The sequence below is a fragment of the Chiloscyllium punctatum genome, chromosome 30, assembly GCF_047496795.1.
Source record: "Chiloscyllium punctatum isolate Juve2018m chromosome 30, sChiPun1.3, whole genome shotgun sequence".
NCBI lineage: Eukaryota > Metazoa > Chordata > Chondrichthyes > Orectolobiformes > Hemiscylliidae > Chiloscyllium > Chiloscyllium punctatum.
Genome location: NC_092768.1, coordinates 28,506,631 through 28,523,137, shown reverse-complemented (window position 1 = coordinate 28,523,137; position 16,507 = coordinate 28,506,631). Strand labels below are relative to the sequence as shown.

General features: G+C 45.3%; 2 protein-coding genes across 5 annotated transcripts in view; one reads left to right on the top strand and one right to left on the bottom strand.

Annotated features, from left to right (window-relative positions):
- The window catches only part of ddx39b (DEAD (Asp-Glu-Ala-Asp) box polypeptide 39B), a 34,673-nt gene extending 22,171 nt beyond the window's left edge, over window positions 1-12,502 (bottom strand). Inside the window, exons 1-4 of one of the 2 annotated variants that reach the window (XM_072550144.1) lie at window positions 12,247-12,502; window positions 8,173-8,412; window positions 3,379-3,506; window positions 1,146-1,238 (exon numbers count right to left, since the gene is read on the bottom strand). In XM_072550144.1, coding sequence (XP_072406245.1) covers window positions 1,146-1,238; window positions 3,379-3,506; window positions 8,173-8,383 — 432 coding nt within the window. In that variant the 5' untranslated portion in view covers window positions 8,384-8,412; window positions 12,247-12,502. Of the gene's footprint in view, window positions 1-1,145; window positions 1,239-3,378; window positions 3,507-8,172; window positions 8,413-11,746; window positions 11,843-12,246 lie in introns of those variants that run through there. The other variant, XM_072550145.1, reaches the window with a different exon arrangement.
- The window catches only part of LOC140455354 (polypeptide N-acetylgalactosaminyltransferase 3-like), a 37,411-nt gene continuing 32,796 nt past the window's right edge, over window positions 11,893-16,507 (top strand). For 2 of the 3 annotated variants that reach the window (XR_011952823.1, XM_072550142.1), the window contains exon 1: window positions 11,893-11,972. The gene's annotated coding sequence lies outside the window, so the exon portion shown is untranslated. Of the gene's footprint in view, window positions 11,973-12,863; window positions 13,210-16,507 lie in introns of those variants that run through there. The other variant, XM_072550143.1, reaches the window with a different exon arrangement.

Genomic DNA, 16,507 nt, shown 5'->3' with positions numbered 1-16,507 from the left:
ACTCATCCATGCTGACCAGATATCCCAACCTAAATTAGTCCCTCCTGCCAGCACACGGCCCATATCCCTCCAAACCCTTGCTATTCATATACCCATCCAGATGCCTTTTAAATGTTGCAATTGTACCAACTTCCACCACTTCCTCTGGCAGCTCATTGCATACATGTACCACCCTCTGCATGAAAAAGGTGCCCCTGAGGTCCCTTTTATATTTTTCCACTCTCACCCTAAACCTATGCCATCTAGCTCTGGACTCCCCCACCCCCAGGGAAGAGACTTTGTCTATTTATCCTATCCATGACCCAAAAGATTTTATAAACCTCTGTTGATCTTTGAGGGGCCCTATTCTCTCCCTAGTTACTCTTTTGCCCTAAACGTATTTGTAAAAACTCTTTGGATTCTCCTTGCTCTATTTGCCAAAGCTACCTCATGCTTGCCCTCCTGACTTCCCTCTTAAATGTACTCCTCCTGCCTTTATACTTTTCTAAGGATTCATTCCACCTATCTCGTCCCCAGAGCATTAGTCTCCACCTCTGGATCATTAGTCTGAGTGACACTAGCACAATGCTGTAGACGCTGGCCTTGCCAAAGAGATTTACACACCACAGCTGTTTTATTTACTTGTTCCACAAAGGTATCGCGGTTGGCCAGCATTTATTGCCCTTGAACCAAATGAATTGCTAGGCTATTTCAGTGGGCAGTTGAAAGTCACCCACGTTCTGTGGGTCTGGAGTCACACATAGGTCAGACCAGATGAGGATGGCAGATTTCCTTCCCTGGAGGATATTAGTGAGCCAGATGGGTTTTCCCTGAAATTCAGCAACAGCCTAATGATCATCAGCAGATTCCAGAGCTTTTCTTAAAAAAAACAGTTCAAATTCCACTATCTGCCATGGTGGAATTCAAACCCATGGTCACCAGAACATGAGCTGAGTTTCTGGATTAGCAGCCCAACGATAATAGCATTAGGTCATCGCCTCCCCCCCACCGACCCCCCGCCCCAACCACCCCGAAACAAAAACAGAAACAAAAAAAATACACATCTCAAAGAAGAATGGATGCCCCAGGGCAAGGAGGGGGAAATCAAAACAAAATATGAAACCACAGGAATAAAGAAAGCGACACACTTGGCAGCCCACTCTTACCTTCACGCTTGGCATGTACTTGGAGAACCGTTCGTATTCCTTGCTGATTTGGAATGCCAGTTCTCGAGTGTGGCACATCACCAGGACTGAAATCTAAAAGCAAACAAACAATTAACATCCCTGGCACAGAACCATCTGACTTTGTACAATTAGAGCACACAATGGAGGCATCCCAGCACTGAAGAGTGTACAATGGTAGGCCAACCACACTCCTATCTCTACAAGGCATCTTGCAAACTAGTCAGAGCTACAGAAAGCACAGAACAGTTACATAGGCTCAGGGGAAATAGCATCATAGAGATACACAGCACGGAAACAGACTCTTTGGTCCAAAGTGTCCGTGTCGATCACGTATCCTACATTAATCTAATCCCATATGCCAGCATTTGGCCCATACCCCTCTAAACCCTTCCCATTCATATACCCACACAGGGCGGAACAGGACGCCCCAAATTAAACTACTCCCTCTGCCTGCCTTTGGTTCATATCCCTCCACTCCTTGCATACTCATGTGTTTTTCAAACATCAAAGCCAGAATCCAAAGGCTAAATGTGGCAGACTCCAGATTTTAGAAATCAAACAAGAGACTTCAAAACTGCTCTGCAGAACACCTCCCAGCAATTTTTGTTTTCAGTATAGATTCCAGCATCTGCAGTAATTTGCTCCTCCAGGCTAAATCTCTCTCGAAACGGAGATCCAGAAGAAAATCTTGCGGCCATTGCAATAGTGGACACCAATTTCAACTGACTGCCCTTATCAACTCCAAAGGAATTCTGCAACTTTTGCCAACTGCAGCCCCTTAACTCAAAAGCGGAAAGAGCGCTTCATTTGACACTGACTTTCTGGCTGTTAAAAAGTTTTTTTTTAAATTTTCTTTCTTTTGACTTGTAGACTAAATTAGGAAAAGGACCTAATTTAATTTGTGTACACACCTGTGTTTATAGGCATACACACGTATGCATCATGACAATCTGTTCTCAGGTTTGAATGCATAAATAAAGCTTAAAGCATTTGTTATGTGATTTATAACTTGGACTGCATGAAGAAGGGGAAAGCACAACACAGTCTACTTTAAAATGGGTAAAGAAGTAAGAAATCACCTCTACTTGTGGACAGAAGAGAACAATGAAATAATTCAATTCATTTCTCCCTCTGGTCTGTGACAAATGTTTCCTGTTTTTAAATCGCATTTACTGCTTACACATTAAGAATATACAAAACAAAAGCAAAGATCACCTACCCCACTCACAGCCAATCATTAGCAAATGTCACAAAGCTGGTTTCTTTTTTCTAAAAGTATCCTTGAAAAAAGGGACAGCTATGTCCTTGGATCTTTTCAGAGGGGTAATAAACTGCTCTTGGTGCCGATTAGACTGGTTGGGTACACAGATTAAAGGGTATTAAGAGGTCTTTTTGGTTATATGTAAACAGATGAGACTTCTGGCCAAAGTGGTAGTGTTTTAGAAGTAATCTGTATAATGAAAAGGTCAGCTCTCTAGTTGAGCAGTTCAGTCCAGAACCAGTTAGGAGTTCAGCTGTGTGGAAACAGGCTCTCTATCTTCCTGCCCTTCTATCTTCAACCTGTAAGCGTTTCTTCCATGTTTTGCTTTTTATTAAAAAAAAGGGGGTTTGCTTATTGGGACTGTTGTGTATATTCAGAACAGCATAATTAAGTCTAGTTTGGATAGACTGAGTACTGTAGAGGTTCTTTATTCTGTTCTTTATGTTGCATCGTGTAATTTTATTCAGAAATTTATCTGTTTTAAAACGTGGTAGTCAACCTAGCTAGCTTACTCTGGTTAATTTTCACTATACACTTACTGGAAAAAGTTGCAAAGTTATGGTCTGGGCTGCCTACTTAAGATTAGATTACTTACAGTGTGGAAACAGGCCATTCGGCCCAACAAGTTCACACCGACCCTCCGAAGAGCAACCCACCCAGACCCATTCCCCTACATTTACCCCTTCACCTAACATTACGGGTAATTTAGCATGGCCAATTCACCTAGCCTGCACATTTTTGGACTGTGGGTGGGGGGGAGGGTGTAGGAAAAGAGAGGGTGCAGACACAGGGAAATTCTGCAAACCCCACAGAGACAGTTGCCTGAGGTGGGAATTGAACCTGGGTCTCTGGTGCTGTGAGGCAGCAGTACTAACCACTGTGCCACCGTGCCGTCCACTTAAGAATGTTTTGAGTGGCCTGACCTAGTCCATAATACAAAACAGAACTCACTTGTCCAGTGACAGGTTCCAGTTGTTGAAGAGTAGCCAAGACAAACACTGCCGTTTTTCCCATGCCAGACTTGGCCTGACACAAGACATCCATGCCGAGAATTGCTTGGGGAATGCACTCATGTTGTACTGCAAGGGAGCAGAAGCAACAATTAATATAAATAGAAAAGGTGTCAGTCAAAACCACCCACAATCAGCAAGTCTTGACTGCGAAGAATGCTGGAAAGCTGAAGAGATGTTAGAAAATTCTCACAGCAAGTCAGTCAGCAGTCCTGAATTTAATTTTTTAAAAATCCTTTTCTCAGATGTGTCATGAGCAAGTGCAACATTTAGTAACCATTTCCAAGCACCCTTCAGAAGACGATGCAGTTTTTTCGTAGTGGTTTGGTACAACTTCGTGGCTTGCTTAGGCCACCCTAAACGACAAGTGTAATTTGTGGGTCTGGTCTCACATGTGGGCCAGTCAAATACAGACTTCAGATCTCCTTTCAACAGGGCACATGGGAGCCAGATGTTTTGCTTTTAAAACATATGACATTTTCATCATCATTCCTGAAACTAGCGCCCAAATGTCACAATTCAACAAATTCAGCTTAAATTTGCATCAGGTGAGTGTTCAGTTTTGCACTCCTAACAGGATTTGAAAAAAAAATCACAATTGCTTTAGAAGTAGTTCAGAAAAAGGTCCACTTGACTCATTCCTGGGATGCAAGGGCTACAGCTTCTGAATAAAACATGAATAGGTTGGACAGAGATCAATTGAGCTTAGAAGAGAGATGTTCTTACTGAAACATACAAGCTCTTGAAGGGAATTGACTGGATGGGTACAGCTTCTTGCTAGTGAGACTAAAACTGGGAAAAAAGGGGGGGGGTTTAAAACAAAAAGTCTTCCTTATAGACATGGGCCAAGAGAACAGAAAACGGCCTATCGAGTCTGTACAGGTGAAAAACAACCTAACTATTCTAATCCCATTTTCTTGGCCCAAAGCCTTGCATGCCTCAGCATCGAAGGTGTATACATACGTACTCTTTCAGGGTTACGAAGGGTTCTACCTCTACCACTCTTACAGACAGAGTATTCCAGATTCCTGTTACCCACTGGGTGAAACAAATTTACCTCACATCTTCTCTGAACCAGCTGCCAATTACCTTAAACCTATGTGACCGGTCATGGATGCCACTCAAAGGGAAGCGTTCTTTCCTGCCTACCCTCTCTATGCTCCTCAATGCTATACATTTCATTCATGGCCACACCCCAGTCTCCTCTACTCCAAGGAAAATGACCCCAGTCTATCTTCATAACTGGAGCTCTCCAGCCCAGGCAACATGCTGGTAAATTCCCTATGCAGCCTTTCCAGCGTATTCACATCTCGTCGATACGGTGGATCCTAGAACAGCACATAATATTCTAGCTAACAATATTTTATACAGTTCCAGCATCACTTCCCTGCTCTCAATTAATAAAGGCAAGTATCCCATATGCTTTCTTAGAGTCATAAATGTATAACACAGAAACCGACCCTTCGGTCCAACCCATCCATGCCGACCAGATATCCCAACCCAATCTAGTCCCACCTGCCAGCACCAGGCCCAAACCCATATACCCATCCAAATGCCTCTTGAATGTTGCAATTGTACCAGCCTCCACCACTTCCTCTGGCAGCTTATTCCATACACTCACCACCCTTTGCTTGAAAACGTTGCCCCATAGGTTTCTTTTATATCTTTCCCCTCCACCCTTAAACCCATGCCCTCTAGTTCTGGACTCATACACCCAGGGAAAAGACTATGCCTATTTACCCTATCCATGCCCATCATGATTTTATAAACCTCTATAAGGTCACCCCCTCAGCCTCTGACACCCCAAGGAAAACAGCACCAGCCTGTTTAGCCTCTCCCTACAGCTCAAATCCTCCGATTCTGGCAACATCTTTGTAAATCTTTTCTGAACCCTTTCAAGCTTCACAACATCTTTCCGATAGGAAGGAGACCAGACCTGCACGCAATATTCCAACATTAGCCTAACCAATGTCCTGCACAGCCGCAACATGACCTCCCAACTCCTGTACTCAATGCTCTGACCAATAAAGGAAAGTATACCAAACACCTTCTTCACTATCCTATCTACCTGTGACTCCACTTTCAAGGAGCTATGAACCTGCACTCCAAGGTCTCTTTGTTCAGCAACACTCCCTAGGACCTTACCATTAAGTGCATAAGTCCTGCTAAGATTTGCTTTCCCAAAATGCAGCACCTTGCAGTTATCTGAATTAAACTCCATCTGCCACTTCTCAGCCCATTGGCCCACCTGATCAAGATCCTGTTGTAATCCGAGGTAACCGCCTTCGCTGTCCACTGCACCTCCAATTTTGGTGTCATCTGCAAACTTACTAACTGTACCTCTCATGCTCACATCCAAATCATTTATGTAAGTGACAAAACGTAGAGGACCCAGCACCGATCCTTGTGACACTCCACTGGTCACAGGCCTCCAGTCTGAAAAACAACCCTCCACCACCACCCTCTGTCTTCTACCTTTAAGCCAGTTCTGTATCCAAATGGCTAGCTCTCCCTGTATCCTGTGAGATCTAACCTTGCTAATCAGTCTCCCATGGGGAACCTTGTCGAACGCCTTACTGAAGTCCACATAGATCACATCTATTGCTCTGCTGTCATCAATCCTCTTTGTTACTTCCTCAAAAAACTCAAATCAAGTTTGAGAGTCATGATTTCCCACGTACAAAACCATACTATCGCTAATCAGTCCTTGCCTTTCCAAATACATGTACAACCTGTCCCTCAGGATTCCCTCCAACAACTTGCCCACCACTGACATCAGGCTCACTGGTCTAAAGTTCCCTGGCTTGTGCTTACCACCCTTCTTAAACAGTGGCACCACATTAGCCAACCTCCAGTCTTTGGGCACCTCACCTGTGACTATCGATGATACAAATATCTCAGCAAGAGGCCCAGTAATCACTTCTCTAGCTTCCCACAGAGGTCTAGGGTACACCTGATCAGGTCCTGGGGATTTATCCACCTTTAACCGTTTCAAGATATCCAGCACTTCCTCCTCTGTAATATGGACATTTTGCAAGATGTCACCATCTAATTCCCTATAGTCTATATCTTCCATATCCTTTCCCACAGTAAGTTCTGATGCAAAATACTCATTTAGTATCTCCTCCATTTTCTGCGGCTCCACACAAAGGCCGCCTTGCTGACCTTAACTACTTGACCTGTCTCATTACATTAAGGGACCAGTGGAAATGCTCACAAAGATGAAGATTTTTGTTTGGTCTTTTACTTGAAACAAAAAGAGTACAGATTGTCTTCCTCAGAAGGTAGTGGAGGCTGATCCTTTCAATTTTATCAATGCTCAGTTAAAGAGATTTTTGATAGACAAGGGAGTGAAGTCTTTTGGAGGTGGGAAAGTAGAATTGAGACTACAAGCAGACCAGTCACTGTCTTCCTGACTAGTGAATCAGATTCACAGGCAGAAACTGACTGAAGCGGGTTCGATATGGCAGCGATGGTCCATTAACCAGTTGGGTTACAGATTTCAAATAATCACAAAAGAACAGGGTTGGGCGAGGTGGGGGGTGGGGTTGCCACCCGGTGGCGAGCAGAAAATTCTTCAGCATTCCTCGGGAATGTATCACCTGAAAAGGTGGTGAAACCACATTGTATCATCATTTTTAAAAAGCATCTGCCCTTGCACTTGAATTTGAAGAGTTGGAGGGAAAAGGATTGCAGTGTAGGGCTGGTTTAGACAACTGTTTCAAAGAAGCAGCACAAAATGATGCATGGCATCCTCCTGTACTGAAAGATTCTATGATTTTAATGCCCCAAGAGGGAGGAGAAACACTAGGTAGCAGTAATGCTGTTACAGAGTAGGGTGAAGTTAGCTTTTGTTGCCTTTCTTGATGTCGATCTGCAAGATAAGTGGACTGGATTGAAGAGACAAGAACCTAATCAGAGTCAACTGTCACCTTCATCGTTTCTCCTCACCCACAAAATATCCCTCCAACATGGAATGCTCTCAGATCATAATGCCTGATGAATTACCTCCAGTCCAAGAGACCGAACTCGCAGCATAGTGGGTCGTGTGGCTCACATCAGAGCCACTCCAGGAGTAATAGAGTCATAGAGATGTACAGCATGGAAACAGACCCTTCGGTTTAACTTGTCCATGCCTACCAGATATCCCAACCCAATTTAGTCCCACCTACCAGCACCCAGTCCATATCCCTCCAGATGCCTTTTAAATGCTGCAGTTGATGAGCTGCCAGAGGAAGTGGTGGAGGCCAGTACATTTAAAAGACATCTGGATGGGTACATGAAATGGAAGGGTTTAAGAGGGATATGAGCCAAGTGCTGGCAAATGGGACTAGATTAGGTTGGATATCTGGTTGACATGGACAGGTTGGACTGAAGGGTCTGCTTCCGTGCTGTACATCTCTGACTCTACTGAAGGGTTGTCTGCATCATCAGATGCCTTACTTTGATTTTATGTTTAAACCCAGGGTTGCAGGCATTCCATTGTCATGTTGTGTGACCTGAGTGGCTCAGGAGAGAGCAAGAGAGAAGATCAAAGAAAATATTGAAGCTTTCTGCACAAGCTACAGGAGTTGAGGGTTCTACAAGAGATTTGTGCACTTCAGGAATCTGGATGGCGCTGACAGCTGATAGGACTTTGGGTGAGTCACTGTTTTGCTGATCACTGCCTGCTTGAGGGGAGGGGGCTTCATTATAATTCGACAAAATTGAAAAAATAGGCCTTAGAGACTTGTACCTTCAGAGGGGTGCTCAAAGCCGCAGTCGACAATGGCACGCAGTAACTCTGGTTTCAGCAGGAAATCTCGGAACCCAGAACTGTGTATAGACACGTACGAGCCCTTCACGTCCTTCTTGAGCGGCACCTCTGACGCATCACCCGCTGCCTGGTTCTCGACCTCGTCATCCTCATAGTCCAAGAGCTCATTGTCAACATCGTTTTCCGCCATTCTGTGGTGTTAAATGTAGCTGTCCTTCTCTAAAACAGGGGAAGGGGGAGGAGAAAGGAAGGACATGAGAGTCTTAACTTCAAAATTTGACAATCTGGTCACGCTGGTCAAACCCTGCTCTGGTGATTGGGAGTGCCAAGATCTCTTCAAACTCCTAAGCACTAGCCCTGTACTGCCTTAGTCAAAGACACGCAAACCTTATCCACAACCGTACCCGCTTCTTCCCAACTGAGTTTACGCTTGCGGTGATTAACTCAACGTAAATAAATACAATATCATTCAGATGGCACATCAGGAGGCAGAGGAACAGAGCAACTTCCCATATATAGGGAGGATTTAATAAAGAAAACAAAACAACCAGAAACAATATAATTCACTGATAGCGTGGCTTTCCTTCAGGTGCTCTGGTTTCCTCCCCTCAATCCAAAGACGTCTACGTTAGGTGGATTGGCCATGCAAAAATGGGCTCGAGTGTCCAGAGATGTGTATGTTAGGTGGATTAGCCATGGGAAACATTGGGTTACAGGGATAGGGTGGATCTGGTGGGATGCTCTTTGGATGGGCCGAATAACCTGCTTATACACTGCAGGGATTCTGTGAATCTATAATGACATCAGAGCTACGTGGAAAATATGGTGTTGTTATGCAAGTTTAAACTATCCATTTATCTCATTTTGTGTAGAATCAGTACACAAAGAGTTAAAGTAGCTTCCTGCTGTGAACTGGGATGCTTTGCCAAGGTGAGGTTGAAAGAATAGAATCATCGTTCATTTCTTAATGCTCTGGGGCATACTGCTGGCTCATTGCACAGTAATAAAGAGATTGATTGGAGGGCTTCAATGGGTCATGCAACCATAGTAACAAAATTGCTGACAGAGAATGACATTAATGTAAATATACCTTCTTGGCTTCATATTATCTAAAAGTCTATACTATGATACTGACTGCATTGTAGTTTAGTGCTAGCATGAAGAGAATGAAGCGATCAAAAGATAGAACTGAGTAAGCCACCATTTGTTGCAATCAGGAATTTGTACCAAATCCTGAATGCAATAAAAAAAAAATCATATTATAGATCTAATTCTGTAGTAATTTCAAGCAATGGCATTGTTTAAAATCACAAAACAGAAAAAATAAAGTGGACACGATGGAATTAACTGAACATCACTTTCAAAGATCCAGCTTCAGCACTACAGATCTGTGTGGTTCTATAGTCAAGTGTGTTGTTGGGAAAGCACAGGAGGTCAGGCAGCATCGCAGGAGCAAGAGAATTGATGTTTTGGGCATAAGCCCTTCATCAGGAACGAGGCTTGTGGGCTGAAAGATAAACGGTACCGGGTGGGGGGTTGATGGTGGATGATTGATGAGGGAAAAGGAGATAGGTCAGAGATGGAAATGATGGACAGATCTGAAGGGTAGTGCCAAGTTGGAGGCTTGGGACTGGGATAATGTGGGGGAGGGGAAATGAGGAAGTAGTTGAAACTCGCCTTTATCCTGTGTAGTTGCAGGGTTCCGAAGAGGAATATGAGGCGTTCTTCCTCCAGGCGTTGGGTTGTAATGGGTTGGTGGTGGAGGCAGCCCAGGACCTGTATGTCCTTGACGGAGTGGGAGGGGGATTTGAAGTGTTCAGCCATGGGGCAGTGCGGGTGTCCCAGAGATGTTCGGTCTCTCTGATGTAAGGGAGACCACATTGTGAGCTACTGCATCTGTTGCACCCAGTGTGGTCTCCTCTACATTGGGGAGACAGGACACCTTCTTACGGACCGTTTCAGAGAACATCTCTGGGCCTCCACCACCACCAAACAGTTGCCACCTGGAGGAAGAACACCTCATACTCTGCCTTGGGACCTTGCAACCACACGGAATAAATGTGGATTTCAACAGCTTCCCCACTTCCCCTCCTCCCACATTATCCCAGTCCCAAGCCTCCAACATGGCACCACCCTCCGGACCGATCATCCTCACCCACCAATCGCTTTCTCAGCTATCTTCCTCCCAACCTCACCCCCTCCCAATTGTCTCTCAGCCCCAGCCCAGAAGCCTCATTCCTGATGAAGGGCTTACGCCCGAAACATCGATTCTCCTACTCCTCAGCTTTCCCAGCAACACACTCTCAACTCTGATCTCCAACATCTGCAGTCCTCACTTTCTCCTGAGTTGTTCTATATCCTGAAATTCTGCCCTTAGCCATTAATACTATTTTCCCAGCTTTCGGGGGGGGGGGGGGGGGGGGGGGGGCAACGAGAGAAGGAGAGGAAATAAGATGCACTGACAGGTCATAGACTCATACAGATTGTAAACAGACCCTTTGGTGTTACTCCGTCTTGACGACTAGATAGCCTAAAATAATAAGAGTCTATTTGCCAGCATTTGGCCAATATCCCTCATGGAATGAGCTGCCAGAGGAAGTGGTTGAGGCTGGTACAATTACAACAGGTTCCTTTTAAACCTTTCCCCTCTCACCTTAAACTATGCCTTGTACTTTGGACTCCTTATGCTGGGGAAAAGTCCTTGACTATTCACCCTATCCATGCTCCTCGTGATTTTATAAACTCCTAAGGTCACCCCACAGCCTCTGATGCTCCAAGGAAAATAGCCCCAGCCTAGTCAACCTCTCCCTATAGCTCAAACCCTCCAATCCTGTAAACTTCCTTGTAACAGTCTTGTGTTACACTGGTTCAGAGATGAAGGGGTCGTTTGTGGCAACCTTTCTACCCCTATATGTTAAGAAACTATATAAAAAGTGTTCGATGGGATAGATACAGAGAAGCAAATTCCCGCAGTGGATGAATTAACAAAAAGAATGGGGAAGTTATATGCTATGTGTAAAATTCTGACAGTTGGCAACGAAAGCAGCATTTCCACTGCTGCACGTTATATGAAAGGAAGGGTAGTGAAAATCAGCCCTTAACATCTTCCAAAATACTTCAATCGAAATCTCTCAGGTTTCTGAATGACACACTTTCATCAGGTCAAGCACTTAACGTGAGAAATCAAGAGCTGTCTTTCACCAACGCGGACGCGATGGGCTGATGGGGCCTTCTTTTTTCTTGCACTGTAGACCTCCCCCTCCACGCGATCGGCGCAACAGGCCACAACATATTGAACCTTGTCTTTCGCAACACCATCTCACCTCCCCCCCCCACCCCCTCACCACAAAACGAACAGTACCGAACAGTGGGAGATAATGTTGGACCAAGGAGCCGAAGCTAATATTGCAAAATTCGAAAACAAAAAGTTATGCAAAAAAAAAATTGGAGGGGGATGGGAGGGGGGTGGGGAGAAAAACCGAGGGAGGCTGCGGGATAGAAAGATGAAGCGAGTGCAAAAACAAAAAAAAAGCAAACGCTCGATAAAACAGACCAGTTGGTTTTGCAGGAGATGGAGATCGACGAGGAGGAGGAGGAGGAGGAGGAGGAAGGGGATTCACCCCCCCTCCCCCCTCACTCCGGCGGCGGCAGCAGGGCGCGAGATCCCAGGCAACGTTCCATTCACCGCCCCCCCCCCCAAACGGAGTGGGAGCGGTTGGGGTTCCATTCCATCCGGGGGGAGGGCTGTACCATCCCCGCTCCTCACGGGGAGCGCGGAGGTGAGTGGGGGAAGGAAGGAGAGAGAATTCCATTCCCCGGGGAATGGAGGGGGGGGGGGGGGGGGGTTGGTGAGGGGAAATAAAGTGTCGCTCCTCAAGCTCTGGTTGTACGCCACCCTCTTCCATTCAAAGCCGCTGCGGGGAGGGAAAGGGACGAATATCCTCAATCCCAGCACCTTCCCCCTCCCCCCACCCCCGCCCGCCGCGCTACCGACCCATCGCGCGGAGAACTTTTTAAACCGGCCGTATCCCTCCCGCCGTCTCCTCAACCTACCTCAGCGGGACCTACACCTGGAGTGTATGTGTATATATATATCTATAATTCGATTGGATAAACGGGGCACAAGTCGCCGATCCCTTGTCTCTCCCCGTCTGTCTTCACTCGGGTTTCACCGACTCCATTCAACCCCCCTCCGCTCGTCCTCCTCAAGACCCTGAGAGTGGAGGCTGCCTCCCCAGCGCCGGTTTTCTCATCTCGGAGGAAACTCCTTCCCCCTACGTTCCTCTGGACTTTACAGGCGGAGGAATCCCCCCCCCTCCCACCCCACCGTGAGGACTATTATTCAAACGGTCTTTTCGGGTCGGAAGGAGGTTAATTCCCCTCCACCCAATCCGTCCTTCAACCCCGCTGAACACTCGTTGCCTTGGTGACTGAAGGCATCTGAGCGGGCAGCCCTTGCCGGGGTTTTATTTCTCGCCGCCCGCGTTTCCAGCGGCGGGAGACGTCAAAAGGCCCACCATTGCACATGCGCCATGCCGGGAGCTAAGCTCCCCCTCCCTTTCATTAAACCCAACCACCCCACCGCCCCGTGCTGCGCAGGCGCAATCGGGACGGGCAACCACTCGTTCCAACGCATATGCATTGGTGACGCACTGTCGCCACCCCCGCAAACGCCCGCCCACTTTCCGGAGAGGTGCTCCTTTGGTGCGCACGCGTAGTCAGGAGATGGTGGACGGAGCCGCCGGGGATGCGCATGCGTACCGATACCCACCTGCTTCTCCCGTGGCTGCGCATGCGCCTAGAGGCTGGAGAGGGGTTGAGACTGTGCCTTTTTTTCCCCCCCTTTCCCAAGACGTGTTAGCTCCCCTCGGCATTAATACATCTTTGATCACTGTGAGATTATTTGATAGAAGGTGTTTCACTTTCTTAATGCAAATAGAAAAAAAAGTGGTAAGGGAAGGACGTTGTTCTGTATACCAAGAATAATAAGCCAAGGGTTCCTGAAGTCAATGCAAGGTAAACTCAGAAACACAAAATACTGGAAATACTCAGCAGTTAGGTTAGTTTGGAGAGAGAAAGCAGGCTTAGTGTTTCAGGTTTGTATCCTTTCGTTAGGACAGGGGAAAGTAACAGAGATGTGATGGTTCTTCTGTCATTAATTCATGGGAAAGTAACAGAGATGTGATGGTTCTTCTGCCATTAATTCATGGGATGTGGCTGTTGAAGGCTTTCCTCTAATGTATTGCCCAAAGCTAATTGCCCAGAGGGCAGTTAAGTGTCAGCCGCAGTGCTGTGGTTCTGGAATCACATTAGGACAGAACGGGTGAGATTTCCTTGCCTAAAAGGCCATGAGTGAACCGGATGGGTTTTCACAACAGTAGATGCTAGTCACCCTCAGGCTAGATTTCGGTCTGGGTGTTTGTGAAATTAAAATTTCACCATCTACCGTGAAGTGCTCTCCAGAATGTCAGAATTGTTAGTCCTCCAGTTTGGAATAATGGAATGGTGCTAAGACAAGAAAAGAAAGAAATATCTGTTGAGAGCTGGAAGCCAAAAATAAGGAATTAATCCAAAATATGCAAAGAAAGGGAAACATTCAGGTTAGAGACTATGGTCTCAAATTATTGAAGTCTGGACTGAGTGCAGAATAGCACTTCAGCCTTTAGTTAGATATTTTGAAGTCTTCTAGACTCAACATTGATTGTACACACACAACAACAACATACATACATTGATGTAGTGCCTTTAACATTGAAAAAAATCCATACTGCTGGAAAGTGTGCCAAGCAGGGTGGCAAAAACTTAGTTAAGGGGATTGGTTTCAAGGAAGGTTAACCAAGAGAGGCTTGCAGGGATTAAGAGAGAAAATTCTCCATTGAGGTAGTTGAAGGTACAACACTAATATGACACTACTTGGGGCTAATGAGGTTGTATCAAAGAAACAGAATGGTTGGAGTTGTTTTACGGGCAGAGGAGATTATAGTGATGGAAATAGGTAAATTTAAACAGAAATTGTTGGGAAAACTCAACAAGGTTTGTAAGCATCTGTGGAGAGAATGCAGAGTTACTGTTTCAGGTCCAATGACCCTTTTCAGAACTGATTCTAGCTCAGAAAAGGTTGGTATATTTGTTGAAGATGAGGTGGGGAGATGGGAAGGAGTAAATGGGAGAGAGAAAAAAAACAGTTGGACAAACAAAGGAATGGGAAAAGGTCAGCCTGAGGGCATCAAGAGCTGCTAATTGTGAGTTTAAGCACAGTTTAGAGGTAGCAGAGTACAGATTAATAGTTGATTAACTGTTTGATGATGAGTATAGTTTGGTATTCTCCAGGTGTCAGTAGACTAGGAGGGGAGCCATTTTAAAGGCTTTGGGGGAAGGGGCAGCAAAATTGGGCAGATTGAATAAACATCTTAAAGATCTATTTTGCAACATTTCAATATCCCAAAATGCTTTATAGACAATGGAGTGCATTTAAAATGTTCTCACTGCTGTAATGTACAAAGACCAACATCCAATTTGCACATAAATGTCTCACAAACGACAATGTGACAATGACCAGATTATTCATTGCTCAGGAATGTTGATTAGAGCTAAATGTTAACTGAGGCATCAAAGTTTTGTCATGGACCTGTTTTCCATCCATCAGAGAGGGCAGAAGCAGCAGTTTAACATCCCCTCTGAAGTCAGCAGCATTAATGGTGCAGCACTGGGAGTTTCAGCCTGGCTATTGTGCTGAAATTGCTGCATTGGGTTGTCTTGATCCCCACGACCATCTGACTCGGAGAAGAACATGCTGCTAATGTGAGCCAGGGCTGACACAGGCTGATTCTTAGTGAAGTACCCCACTCCCACATCAACGTGAGAGGTTTTTCAAACTTGTGCGCAGAAACGGAGCACTTTGATTGCAGTGTTTTTCTATTAATTCATGGCACGAGGGCATTGCTGGTTATGTCCATCCCTAATTGCCCAGAGGGGAGTTAAGAGTCAACAATATCACTGATAATCTGGAGTCATATGTAGGCCAGACAAGGGCATTAGTGAACCAGATAGGTTTTTGCTGACAATCAGCAATGGTTTAATTGTCATCTTTAGATTCTTAATTCCACTGTCTGCCCTGGCGGGATTTGAACCCGGGTCCCCAGAACGTTACCTAGGTCTCTGGATTAAGTCTGGTGATAACACCACTAGGCTGTCACCTCCCCGAACATAAGTCTACATGTGGGAGTGAGCACTGAAACTGAACTCAAAGAGAACATCTTGTGTTAAAACATGACCTTTCGAAACAATCTTCTTTCAAATGAAAATGTTGTCACCTTTTGTTGAACACGGAAATAGCTATTCATGTGGAGGTTTTCTCCTTACGTTCTCCCCAGTTATTTTCAGTGTAGTTGAGATAGTGGTCAGTGAGCCCATATTTTACTGCTACGTTTATGGTTCAATTTGCAAACCTGAAAATTGTGGCATTCAAAATTTACCAAAAAAACCCCTCCGAATTGCTTGTTTCTTGACTTGTTCTAAGTCCAGTTTACCACTCAGTAATTGCACTTGCTGAACCACACCGTCTCGTACTTGCTGAACCACACTGTCTCACACTTTGGTAACGCCCCTGTTTTAAAACTCTCATCGTTGGGTTAAAATCGCTCTGTGGACCTCTAACATTTAACAATTCTTTATGATCTCTGTGCTGCTCCAATTCGGACTGTTCGGGCTTCCACCATTTTTGTCACCCCATGCTTTGGGAGAGAGTCATGCAGCATAGAAACACACCCTTCTGTTCAACCAGTCCATATCAATCATAATCCCAAACTAAACTAGTCCATAATCCTCCAAACCTTTTCTATTCATGACATTTATGCCTTCTGGGTCCTGAGCTCTGCAATTCCTTCCCTCCTCCCCTCCCCTCTCCACCTCTCTTCCTTTTAGATATCCTTAAGATCTACCTCTGATAAAATATTTAGTCACCTGTCCTGAAATATCCTTTGTTATAAGTCTCAATTCATCACTAAAATTACAGCACCGTCTAGCTAGAGGTTGTCATTGATGTCAAATGATTTGTTTGCCCTGAAAAGACCATTCAATGTTGGTCCAACTTTAAGAGTATACCTTTTTCACAATTTTGCATCCTTTCACGTGTGCTTTGGCACGTGATTTGTCTAATTCTGAATGTCGGATGGAATCTTGTACTATGAAGAAAGGTTAAAATTAATCTGCAGGCCTTCAAGCTTGTTCTGCCATTCAGTTAAATCCGGGCTGATCTGAAACACTACCTCTTTTATTCATCTGAGCTCCCTCGAAGCAATGAAGGAGCGATAAA